General features: G+C 21.1%; 4 protein-coding genes across 4 annotated transcripts; 3 read left to right on the top strand and 1 right to left on the bottom strand. All coding sequences in view use genetic code 6, as the record gives it.

Moving 5' to 3' along the window:
- Nucleotides 1-925: 925 nt before the first annotated feature.
- Nucleotides 926-3,409, bottom strand: TTHERM_00313320 (peptidase family M49 protein; the record flags this gene model as incomplete). The annotated part of the gene is made up of 6 exons (XM_001033513.3): nucleotides 926-1,237; nucleotides 1,288-1,422; nucleotides 1,492-1,868; nucleotides 1,928-2,341; nucleotides 2,430-2,837; nucleotides 2,905-3,409. 6 exons carry the CDS (start codon nucleotides 3,407-3,409, stop codon nucleotides 926-928), a joined length of 2,151 nt encoding a protein of 716 aa, XP_001033513.1.
- A 536-nt stretch (nucleotides 3,410-3,945) lies between these two features.
- TTHERM_000313319 (Ras family protein) lies at nucleotides 3,946-5,843 on the top strand (the record flags this gene model as incomplete). Its single annotated transcript, XM_012799743.1, has 4 exons — nucleotides 3,946-4,212; nucleotides 4,284-4,609; nucleotides 5,378-5,631; nucleotides 5,686-5,843. The coding sequence occupies 4 exons, from the start codon at nucleotides 3,946-3,948 to the stop codon at nucleotides 5,841-5,843; spliced, it is 1,005 nt and encodes a 334-aa protein (XP_012655197.1).
- Nucleotides 5,844-6,478: 635 nt separating this feature from the next.
- TTHERM_00313310 (ADP-ribosylation factor(Arf)/Arf-like (ARL) small GTPase family protein) lies at nucleotides 6,479-7,244 on the top strand (the record flags this gene model as incomplete). The annotated part of the gene is made up of 2 exons (XM_001033512.2): nucleotides 6,479-6,677; nucleotides 6,766-7,244. 2 exons carry the CDS (start codon nucleotides 6,479-6,481, stop codon nucleotides 7,242-7,244), a joined length of 678 nt encoding a protein of 225 aa, XP_001033512.2.
- Nucleotides 7,245-7,868: 624 nt separating this feature from the next.
- TTHERM_000313309 (Ras family protein) lies at nucleotides 7,869-9,185 on the top strand. Its single transcript, XM_012799742.1, has 3 exons — nucleotides 7,869-8,549; nucleotides 8,616-8,893; nucleotides 8,948-9,185. The coding sequence occupies exons 1-2, from the start codon at nucleotides 7,947-7,949 to the stop codon at nucleotides 8,787-8,789; spliced, it is 777 nt and encodes a 258-aa protein (XP_012655196.1). The 5' UTR covers nucleotides 7,869-7,946; the 3' UTR covers nucleotides 8,790-8,893; nucleotides 8,948-9,185.
- Nucleotides 9,186-12,656: the final 3,471 nt, after the last annotated feature.

Below are 12,656 nucleotides of genomic sequence, written 5' to 3'. Positions count from 1 at the left end.
TTGAAAAAATTTTGTTATAATATGTTTGATCTTTAAGCACTTTTTTTTGGGCAAAAATGATACTTAGGGAATGCCTTAATTAATGAGCATTTACAGTATAATAAAAATTAATTAAATCAATATTCTTTTAAGTCTGATATCTAAGCTAAATCATTTTAAATTATTAATTATTTTTCAATAATAGTTTGATTTATATAAATCCTGGTATTGAAATATCTGAAAATCCAGTTCATGATATTTCAATACCAGAAGCAGCTCTTTAAATAAGTTTGAACTATTTTTAAACTAAAATAACTCTTAAATTGCTTTATCTAAAACAATGAAAATAATAGAGTAAAATTTAGTTTACTAAATTTATGAGATTAATGAGCTTTGCTAATGCAAAGTAAACTAAAAAAGGCTTTGCACCAAATTAAAATGAACTTTATTTAAAATTAAGAGTTTAATTTTGGAGATTAATATATGAGAAGTTTGACCTCAATAGATAATAGATATTTGTAAATTGGTCATATATGCAAAAAAAAAACATAATTTTTAGTAAAAATTATAATGAAATTTTTAATTTTTCAATTAAATTCTTTGATGAACTTACAATGTAAATTTATGCATTTAACAATTTTAAAGATATTAACTGAACTAAAAGTGTTTTTATTTATTTTAAATAGTTGTATATTAAAATTAAGATAAAAATTGTTGATTTATTTTTAAACATTTTTTCAATTTATGGAGCTTAAGAAATTAATATCTTTGAATAAATAATAAATTATTGTTTTAAAAAATTATATTTTTGATATATTTACAAATTATACTTTAATTTGCTTTAGATTTTGATTTTTTGAGAAAATTTTTGAAATAAACATTTTCAAAATTTCTGGAAATATTGATTTAATGTACAACAACATATAAATATTGTTTTAATTTCTTTTCATTTATTGTGTTTGATACGGAATTCATTATGATATTTAAGCCATTCAGTGTAAACATCATCTACTTATCCTTCATAGTGGTGGGTAAAAGATTTGATTAATCCTTCAAATGTACTTTCGAAATTTACTAACTCAACATTTTCTTCATTACCAACTAATTTTACATGACTTTACAAACTAAGTTTACGAGGTTTCTTGTTATCTAAAGCTATTTTTCTGTATTCTAACATTTCATCGTCAACAGCTAAATATTTATTAAAGAACTCAATTCCTCTAACGGAATCACCAGTACTTTTGTAAACTTGTAATCCCTAAATAATAATATTAGATTAATAATTTATTATTTTTATATAAATATTACAATCAAGAACTTTCTCATTGCTTCTTTTCCAACAGTCCAAATTTTGCTTTTATCAAGATGAATATAGACATAAGGCTTTCCTTCTTTTTCTGTTTTCTCAATAGTGACTAAGCCTTATCCTGCTTCAATTAATACCTTTTTGAAATAGATATAAATATTTTTAATTTTTATAAAAAATAATAAACAAACTAATTAACTAATTACTTTTGTAATTGCATAAGCTGCAGCTGTATGTGCTTGACCCCATTTTTTTAGTTCTGGATTGTAATATTCTAAACCTTTAATAGAACTTACTACAATTTCATACCAAGCTATATATACTAAATCACTTTACTCTTCTTTAGAATATTCAGGAATTAAGATATCTAAACTTTCTTAGAAGCAACTTAAATAAATAGCAACTGAATCAGCTCTACATTCTTCATAGCTAGAAGAAATATCTCCAAACTTTGAATGCCAAGTTTCGTTCTTATCGTAATAAGTATCAATTTTAGTATTAAGAATAGGATGAAGTAAGTGCTCTTAATCAAAATTAAGTGTGTCATCTTCTTTCTTTTGGAACAACTTACCTGTTCCATGCCCTTCAGATATTTTTTATATTATTTTTAGTTAAATAAGTTGATTGCTCCAATAAAGTTACCTAATAATTCATGAAGTGCAACAATAACAAACAAAGAATCTTTGAAATATTTGCAATATAATTCAGCAGTAGCTTCGTTAGCAAACAAAACATTTTCTTTTTTAGGAGTTGAGTAGACATTTCCTAAATTAACATTCTTAAATCCTTCTGTTTGTCTAATGTCATCATAATTAGGAATATTAATACCAATAGGTATACCTGAGCTTGCAAAAGTCAATACTTCTAAAGAAGTAAAATCTGGCTTTGTAAACTTTTCAACTTCGAATTCCTTAGGCCAAGGTAAATGAGAAATGATTCCTTCTGCTTTTGATACTAATTCCTCTAATTTTTTAGATTCTTCTTTATTAACAACTGAAACAAAGCCTTCAAACTCTGCTCTAACTTTTAAAGGATCTAAGTAACTTTCTATAAATCCTAAATTATAAAATTTTAAATATGATAAAATTTCTATCTATTATTATTTATAATTCAAATATTATTTGATATTTAAATAAATAAATACCTATATTTGTTTCAATTATTGGACCCTTATCTTTAATCCAATGTCTTTAGGAATTTTTGTGTTCATCAATAGAACCATTTTCGAAATGCTTCAAGTAAGACTTGATCATTTCTACTTGATGATCGTTTTCTGCATGCTTTATACATTTTTCAAGATATCCATTTAAAGAAGCTAAGAAAGGCTTAAAGTCACCATAAGTAATTTTAATCTTTAGTCCTTCAAACTCATAGTCTTTTTCTGGTTATAGATCCTTAGTTATTGAGGCGACTAATATTTCATATTCAGTTTCACTATGCTTAAGTAATCTTGTATTTAAAGGAGACAAATTGATATCCTTTTATTCCATAAACTTGCTAATCTATTCTGCATTTTATTATGATATATTAGAGCTATAATATGATGTATGTCCTTTTTGTTTATTTTAATTATGTTTTTGATATATTTAATATTTTGGATCATTTAGTAAATATATTACCTTAGTTATTAATAAACTCAATAATCTAGTAGGGATTGTGATAAGCGTACAACTCATAGTTTGTATTTTCCCATACAAAGTCGAATTAAGGCTAGTAGATAGTGTAGGCTTTAGTGAGTTTTATAAATTCTAAGAATTTTTCTTTAGATATTTCTGGGATGAACTTACAATCACCAAAGCTCTTGAAATTTCCGCAGTTTTCAAAGAAAGTACCTATGTAAACAAATATTTGCTAAACTTAAACTTCATCAAAACCATTATGTAAGAGCTTTTGTTTGACCTCTTCAGGAGTTTCATTCAAAAATATTTTTTGGAAAAGGTAAAATAAGGCAGGTGATTCATATGATCTTTAAAAGTAGCAAATTTTAGATCCTACCCAAGAAGCCTAAGAAAAGTAGTATGCATACAATTTTTCTTTCAAGTTAAGCTCATTGAATGCCTTAGTGCAGTCAACAGGGGATATAGAGGTAGTTGTAGGAATAATAGGGGCAGCTTCAGTTTCCATCTGATTTTAGTTTGTTTTTTAATACAATTTAATTGAAATAGATATTTCTTTATTTGTTTTATTTATTAGAATTAATTAATAAAAAATATCTTTATCTGACAAAAATCAATTAAATAGAAGAAAGAAAGATCAGAAAGTGAAAAAGGAAATAAACAATAACAAAGGTTTGCTCTATAAATAAAATTTCCTAAAAAACATAATACCACAATATATAAGAATTTATATTATAAGGCATTAAAATACCAAATATAAATAATTGAATTCAGCTTATGGATTAACAGTTATTTTTGTTAATCAATAAGAAAGAAAAAAAGAGCCAATATTTATAGTACAAAAATGGAATTAATAGTAATTTTTTTAAATTTAATGAAAATAATAATAGAATGAATTTTCAAAGTTTTGATATTTTTTCATCTGAATTTAAGTTCAATATAGGTACATAAAAAGTTAAAAAAACAACTAATTTTCGAGGATTCTTATCTTTTGTGGTTATAGTTTTAGTTATTTCATATACATCCTTTCTAGCTTACTCGTATATGAATAATTTAATTGATCCTACCTATAGATCTTAAAGTAATATTATTGGAGACAGCATAGATGTAAATCTTTAAAATAATTTAATTGCCTTTAATTATCAGGCAAACGCTACTTTATCTCTAGATAATTTATCACATCAATAAAATAAGACATACTTAGTATTCTTACCTTATTTATACACTTCCGATTAACAAGTAATACCATTGAATACAAAAAAATGTGCTGATTTATAACTTAATGGATTTGATTGTATAGATTTCTCTTAGGTTTCTAATTATACATTAACTTTGAACATAAATGAAAATATTTACTCAAATATAATGTTTTTAATTTATAGTGCCAAGATACTGATATTTATAAAACATCTATTCCAGATAATTGTGCAAGTCCTAGTGAAATAGATTAAATAATTAATGATAGAGGGTCTGCACTTCATTTTAAATTATCAACCTCATAATACAATATTACTATGTAAAAAACTGAAATTTAATTTAGAAACTAGTATCTAAATTTACAAGGAGATCAGTTTTAATTCACAACTATTAGAATTGTTAAGCAAGAAATTACTGTCAAATAAGGAGCATTATTCTAATCAAGCTTTCCAGATATTTAAAGATTTGATAGATAATCTTTTATTGAAAAAACAGGCCTAACCTTAATAGCGTAAGCAACTTTTCAGCTTGATGAAATAGTAGAATAAATTTAAATTTAATACCCAACTATTACATAAGTTTTTGCTTAAAGTAATAGTGTTATAACCATTCTAATGCTTTTAGGAATTATTGGAAAATATTTTTCAGCAAAGCTTTTGAAAGAAGATTTATTTTTTTTACTTTTATAGAATGTTTATTTGAATGACTTTCAAAAAATTTGTGAAGCCAATAATTTAACTTTAAAAAGAGATGACCAATTAATAAATTAGATAATTATGGATAAGAAAAAAGTAAAATTTTATGGTGAAAATGAAAAAAGTTTAAAACCCGTCCCATTATTTCAAAGTAAATTGAAATAGTGTTTAGATACTTAATAAATCTATCATGGTTAAAGTATTAGCAATAATTAGAAAATTAAAGATAATCAATAAGATTTTTGCTAGAGTCTATAGAATTGTTATTAAAAAAGATTTTCAAATACTAATTAACTAAAGATAAATAAATTACCCACCTTTAAATTCTTTATCTTTTTAAGAAGAAACAAGAAGAATTCTAGTATTAAAAGTAATAATAACCTATTACTTAATGCAAACAGTAGTTTTTAAAAGCAAGAAATTCAAAATTATAAAAGTAAAATAGACAATTTTTGTGAATAAGTTTACTAGTATAAAAACTCTGATTTATTTAAAAAATCTCGAAGAAAGTTATTCAATTTTAGGTAAAAAAATAAACATTTTGTTGGAATTTTTATTAAATATTAAATATATGAACTAATTAGTTTCTATTTTAAGTTTTGGGACAGAAATAAAATATTTGAAGATAATGGAATAGATGCCAATACTAAATAAGTTATTTAAGAATAAGCTAACAGAAACTCTAATATTTTCTAGCTCTTTTCAGATGTAATTTATTTAAAGAAAGCAATTATGGTTTTGCTGAGTAGTGAGTAATTAGCAGCTTTAAATTTAGTAGGTTTTTCGGCTAAATTTTATCAAGGAATTGACTAAAACAACAAATAAGCTAATTATATTAGTAATTTTAAATAGTATTAATTAATTTAATTTAAATATTTTTATTTTATTAAAGAAAGCGAAAATTACTTTGAGAATTAGTATCTACTATCACAATCTAAAGATCTTCAATACAAATATGTAAATAAATTCTTAAATAGGTGTTTTAAAAGCTAAAACATAAGTGAAGTCGATATGAGAATTCTTTCTTCATTAAATAGAGATGATAAATGAGTTATATATATATATTTTAACAATTTTCATTCCAAAATAATTTAGATTATTAAATTAATAATATTATACATTTATATTTTATTCAGTTTAAATTTTCTCAATTTTCAAATATTTTAAAAATAATTTGTAAAATCCATTTAAATAAATGATAAATTTCATTATAAAAAATTAATTATCTTATATTTTAAAGATATTTTTTATTTCATTTTTTTTTTTTGCTTTTGTAATATTCTCATTAAAAAGCTTAATTAAACTAGTATTTTTAATTTAATTTTAGTTCAAATAGAAATTATTTTTAATATTCACAAGTATTATTTTAAGTAGAATTAATATTTTTTTTTTAATTTTAATTAATTTCTATTAAAAATTTCATCCTAAATTTAAAATAAGCTTAAATCTACTTAATTTAATGGATTAAAAATCGATCCCTTAATAGTTTAATATTTTGATAAATAGCATATATTATATCATATTTAAGTTTTAATTAGCCAAAAACTCACTCATTAATTGGATTAAAAAAGATATTGGATTTATAAATAATTGTAATTTTTCTAAATTTTTTATAAAGGCTTCTTCAAATATAAATTGGATCTTCATAAACAGCAATTACATTTAATTGATAAATTCATAGCAAGATGAGCCTAAAATAAGATAATATTGCAAAAGTTATTGTGGTAGGAATGAGTGGCACCGGCAAAACATCAGTTATTAAGCGCTATACATGGAATTAATTTGATATTTATGAGTAAACAACTATTGGGATGCAGAATAACTTCAAAGAAGTTTAGCATACAATGAGAAGAAAAGTTTAACTAAGAATATGGGATATCGCAGGTTAAATTAATACGCATTTTTATTAAATCTATTTATCCAATTTTATATTATTTCTTTTAAATAAGTTTAACATTTTATTTTTTTTAAGGTTAAGATAAATATAAAAGTATGACAAAAAATTTTGTCAGAAATTCATCTGGATGCATCATAGTTTGTGATACTTAAAGAGAAGATAGCTTAAAAGAATCTATAATATGGAAAAATTTAGTCTAGTAAGAGTCAGAGCTTGGTGATAAGTTACCAGTTGTATTAGCCCAAAACAAATATGACCTTCTACCAGATAGTGTTAAAAGCAGTAAATAAGATGATTTATTTGGGACTGAAGACTTTTTAAATAATTTTGCAGAAAAAAACAACTTTAACTCATGCATTTAAGTTTCAGCTAAAGACGGCTATTAAGTAGAAGAGCTCTTTAGCATTCTAATTGATAATATACTTTAGTAACAAAACGATGTAGATATTGGTCCTACTGAAAAAAATGAAGATAGTATTTCATTAAGTTACTATGAAAGCTAAATCACTAAAGCCCCTTCTATTTATCATCATAAAAAGAAAAAGTGTTGTTGAAAGAAATTTAATTAAATTCAACTAAATTAAGAAACAAAATAAATCAAATGTAAATAAAATATAAAAAATTTTAAATAGTTAACAAAATAATTTAAGTAGTATATTGATTAATAAAATATTTTCCAAAAAGTGAATAAATAAATAAATTAATAAAAGAGTTTTCAAAAGAAAATTTATTACTTTTAGTTAAAATGAATGGTTATAGCTTATAAATTATATCCATAAGCTAATTACAAATAAATGATTGAATAATAAATTAAATTTTATCTTTATATAATATTTTTGTAATAAATTTAACTCATTTTTATATCAGATTTTACTCTAAATTTAATCAAAAATAATTTTAATTTTAACTTTTGGAAAAAATATTTTTTATTTCAATTTTGAATGACAAATCAATCTAAACCATTAAAAAGTAAACTGAAACAATAAATTTGAATTCTAATATAATATTTTTAAAGAATTAAAACATGAAAATATTTAAATTGAATTTATTCTCTTTGTATTTTTTAGAATTATTTTGAATTCATTAGAATTAACAAATTTAAAAATTCAATTATAATAACTTTATTTCAAAATTTCAAAGTAATTACTGGCTTAGTATAGGTTCTAAAATTTGATAGAAATAGATAAAAATAAGGGAAATTTAAAGTTACATAGGTCTAACAAATAATAAAATTAGTTTGCACAATAAGAATTTTAATGAATTTAGTGGTGAGACTAATACATAATCAGAAATTAATATAATATCACTAACTTTGTTTAATTAAAAGATAAGAGATAAAAAGCTTTTTTAATTATTTAGTAAAAACTTTCATTTTATCACAAAGGGTTAATTAGGCTTTCAAAAGTTAGCAAACAGCCAATTTAGATAGAGATTTTAATCTTAGCTAAAGCAGTTAGCAATCATTTATATTAAGATAAATCAAATTTAGTATGGGAAATATATGTTCAGGATGCCAAAGAGATAAAGAAGATTCAAAATCAGCTGAACCTTATAGATATGAAAAAAATTTACCTATATCTCTTTATATTGAAAAATAAAGAACTCACTATACAGATTCTGTGAGTAAGAGATATAGTCGGGCATATTTGGATTAATTAGAAGATAGCAATAACGACAGGACATTTAAAATATAGTAAACAGATGGAGTTTAGGAGTTTTGGAAAAAAAATAAAAAGAAAATTAAAGGATTTAACACTACTATTCGTCCTTCAACAACTTACCAGATTGATGGAAGACTAGCATTAAAATATTTAAACAGTAACTCAGATAGATTTGAATCACAGTATTATGAAACAGATGTAAGAACCTATTTACTCCTAATTTTAATAGTTATTTATTCTATCTCATTTTAATATTTTATTTAGGTTTAAAAATTACATTAAGCAGCAACTATTATACAAAGATGGTTCAAAAATTATAAAAAAAATTAAATGAATTTTACTAATCTGATTAATTCATGTAGCAATCTGAATCAAATAAATAGGACACAGGATTCTTATTCTTTTAATACAATAGATGTTACTGTAAGATAGTCTTGAGCTTAATTAATTATCAATAAATAATAATGATCAATCTAAACTACTTTTAACATTTTAAACTTAATTTATAAAGCTACTCTATAAATGGGTACATCTACCTGATAGTAATTATATTTTAACAAAGTATTAGTATATTTATAAATAAAAAAATTATAAAGTCATACAAAATACTTGAATTACTTTTGAAACAGTTTTCCATTGCTAAAAGTGAAAATCATATTTCAAACAAACAAACAAACAAAAAATAAATAGTAAAGACTCTATTAAGCAATTTAGTAATTAAAAAATTTCAAATTAATTAATCATAGGATTATATAATGTATTCTTTTATAATCAAATTTCATTATATTAGTATTTCGAGTTATTTTCTTTTAACTGCTTAAAGAATTTAAATAGATAGAATTATATTTATCATAAATCCTATTTCTAATTAACTCTTTATATATTTTACAAAAATTTATATATTTTCAACTTTTCTCTTTATTAATTAAATTATATTCTAGGAATATTTTTCATATTTGATTAAAATTATTCCATATTAACTTATTTATTCAAGAATAAGAATCATTTTGAAATGTTAATAATTAAAAACTTAATAAATGTGTTTAAATAAAAATGTTAGTATAAATTGAAAAAAGCATCACCTAATAAGTTATTCTAGATACTTTTTTGCTTAAAATTCTTAACGAAAATTTTGGTAGTTAGTTAGTTACTAAAAAAATAATTTAAAAGCAAACTAAAAAATTAAATAAATGATTTATTTATATTTTTAAGTTTAATATTTAGTTAAAAGTTGCTAAATTTAATTTAAGTTAAAATATTCCATTAAAACTTAGTTTTTTTTTGATGACTTTAAATACCTTTATATTTTTTAATAATATTATGCTGGCGACTGTTTGGTTAATATTTAAAATTTATTTCTGTAATATTTACAGATGTTAAAATTAACAAGTTCAATTTCAAGAATCTACTAAAAATTAACTTTTTTATGATATATATCTATTTATATATTATATTAATCAATCAAAATATTATGAAAATAAGTTAGATTCTAAGTTGTTTTTCTGAGTCCAAATTGTTTGGTAAATGATTAAGAGTATTAAAAAATGGCTTAAATTAAAACAAATACTTTTTAGTATAATTAATTGTCAGTGACAAAATAAATTTTGAAATATTGTATTCAAAAAATGAATCAAAAATTTAGGATATTGAGAATATTCAAATAAATTCTTTTATTACTAATAATATAAAAATATTCTACAATTTCTGATAATTATAACTTTAAGAAAATATTCATTTTTATTAAAAGCAAATTATATTTATTTTATATTTTGGAAAGGCAAATTAAATAAACTTTGTAAATAAATAAATAATTAATAAAATAAAAGATCCGAAAATAGTTTAGAATAAAAATATTCTTAATTATTTATTAAATTTTTAAATTTATTAATAATAAGAAAATAAATTTTATAATTTCTATGATTATAAACATTTTTAAATGAAATAAAAATCAAATATTGTAAATTTTACTTTATTTATAATGAATATTAATAAATATCTTTTTATATTTAAAAAATAATTGAAAAATATTATTAAAATTACTCAAGCATAAATTGAAAATTAATAATCAATAAAAAAAAAGACCCATAAAATATAATTAATAAATATAATATAAATTACTGCGCTAGAGATAAATAAAATAAATTTAAAACTTTTTTTTAAATTATCAAAGTGGTTTTTTAAATTAAATTTGTAAAGAAAATTTATGCAGCTATCTAGAAAAGATATTATACAAAAAATAAAAGATACAATTAAATCTTTTAGTTAACCTGAAATAATATTATTACTTGATTCTTTAGAAAAAAATAAACCTAATTTAGAAATAATTGTAGATAGTATCTAAAAACGGTAACTATTTTCTCAAAAGAATGATTCAAATTTATTTTATGAAATTAATTAAATTGAAATTAATTGTCTTCAATTTAAAGTTTTTGATAAAAATGAATAAAAAAGAAAATGTATTGAAATATTTTCTGAAGATTAGTAAGGTGATTCGTTTGAATTAATTATTAAACTATCTAAATAAAGCAAATGGATTGCTAGAAAAGAATTCATTTTAAATGTTTTAGATTGTTACTTTATTGACGACTACAAGATTTTTTATATAATTGAATATGAGGATTTTGATTATTCAATAAAAGGCTCTAAAATATTTAATTTTGATTAGTTTGGTCAAATTGACTTAGAATTGAGGTAATATTTAAACAATATTTATCAATATTTACAATTAGCTCTTTCTCCAAATTCTAATCTTTAATAAATGAATACTCAGTTTGATATTATTAAACAAGGTTACTTTGCTTTTTAGAAGTTTAATGAATAATACATAATAAAACTTAATGTAATAGATCCTCATTTATTTTAACTTTAATCGTAGAATAAATTTAAACTAAACAATTAAGAACTTACTGAATTAAAAATTGACCCAGCAGAAATATTTAAATTTCCAAACAATTTAGTATAAAAACGAAATTAATTTATTGATAGCATTCAATAAAGCTATCCTAGATTAATAGAAAAAATTCAAGAGTTAATTCTCTATATAGCTTAAGATGAATCTTGTACTTATTCTCTTTTGATGCTTAATGAAGTAGAAGAGAATATCTCTATTTAAATAATTTCTTAAAATAATGAAAGAGCTTTCATTTTTATTTAAAAATATGAATCATATGATGAAGGTAAATCATAAATGTTAAAATATTTATAATAAAAAAAAGAGCTCGAAGAAAATTCTATTTTAACAAATTAAGATTTTGAATTGAAAGTTTTTTCTTAAGGTATTTACTTTATTTGTAAATTTTATTCTAAAGCAGGTATTTGCATTTAAAATACTTAAGAGCTTTTCAAAATAAGTAAAAATATATTTAATATTAGTTATAATGAGAAAATATTAATGATGAAAAATTATCATAATTTAGTAAAAAAAATAATATATGCTTCTAAACTACTTTTTAAATTTCGCATTGAGCCTTAAGACATTTGTGTATAAGGAGATAAACTTACTGTTTGTGGAAAATTTTAGCTTTCTCTTCTTCATGATGTAGAAATTAATACAAATAAATTATATGAATAATACACTAATTTGTGCTTTGATCTAATTGAATAGTGCTAAGAAAGTTCTTTGAATAAAAGATAGTCATTAATTACCTAATTAGTAGAATAATACTTTTTATCAGTTTATGAAAATGAAGAAATAAATAAACTCCTATTTACTAAGCTATAAATTTATTTAGATACTGTTTATAAATCTATAGAATTAAATTAGAATTTATAACAACATGTTTTCGATAGTTCTAATGATAATATTGAAAATTTAAATTGTACTATTTTTTTAAATTTAAAATTTTTGGAATTTATGAATAGATAATTTTAAATAAATTATTTTAAAGAAGCATCAATGGTTAAACAACTTATTTTTTATTAAGAGCCAAAGAATAGAGAATAAAATGAGTTAGATAGACGAAATAAAAGTATTTGCTATTGTAATTTTAATTATAAGAATTAGATGACTTCTTCAAATATATTTTTTTAGCCTACTATATAAACTAATTAAGAAGCTGAGCTTTATTGTATTTCTAATGAAAGCAACTAGTTAGCAACCAAATTAGCTGATAAATTTACTAATTTAAAAAGATTGCATATAGTCTTTTACTTTTGTAAAAGTGTAAAATATTACATTGATAAATAAGTAGATTATTTTAGTTTAACAAAACATTAAAACTTAATTTATTTAGATATTACTGTAGTAGATGAATAAAGTATTATTGAAATTTATAAACAGTTAAAATTAAACAAAAATTAAATTAA

This window comes from Tetrahymena thermophila (genome assembly GCF_000189635.1).
Source record: "Tetrahymena thermophila SB210 genomic scaffold scf_8254431, whole genome shotgun sequence".
NCBI classification, from domain to species: Eukaryota; Ciliophora; class Oligohymenophorea; order Hymenostomatida; family Tetrahymenidae; genus Tetrahymena; species Tetrahymena thermophila.
The sequence above is the reverse complement of the archived record's forward strand: the minus strand, read 5'-3'. Positions and strand labels throughout refer to the sequence as shown.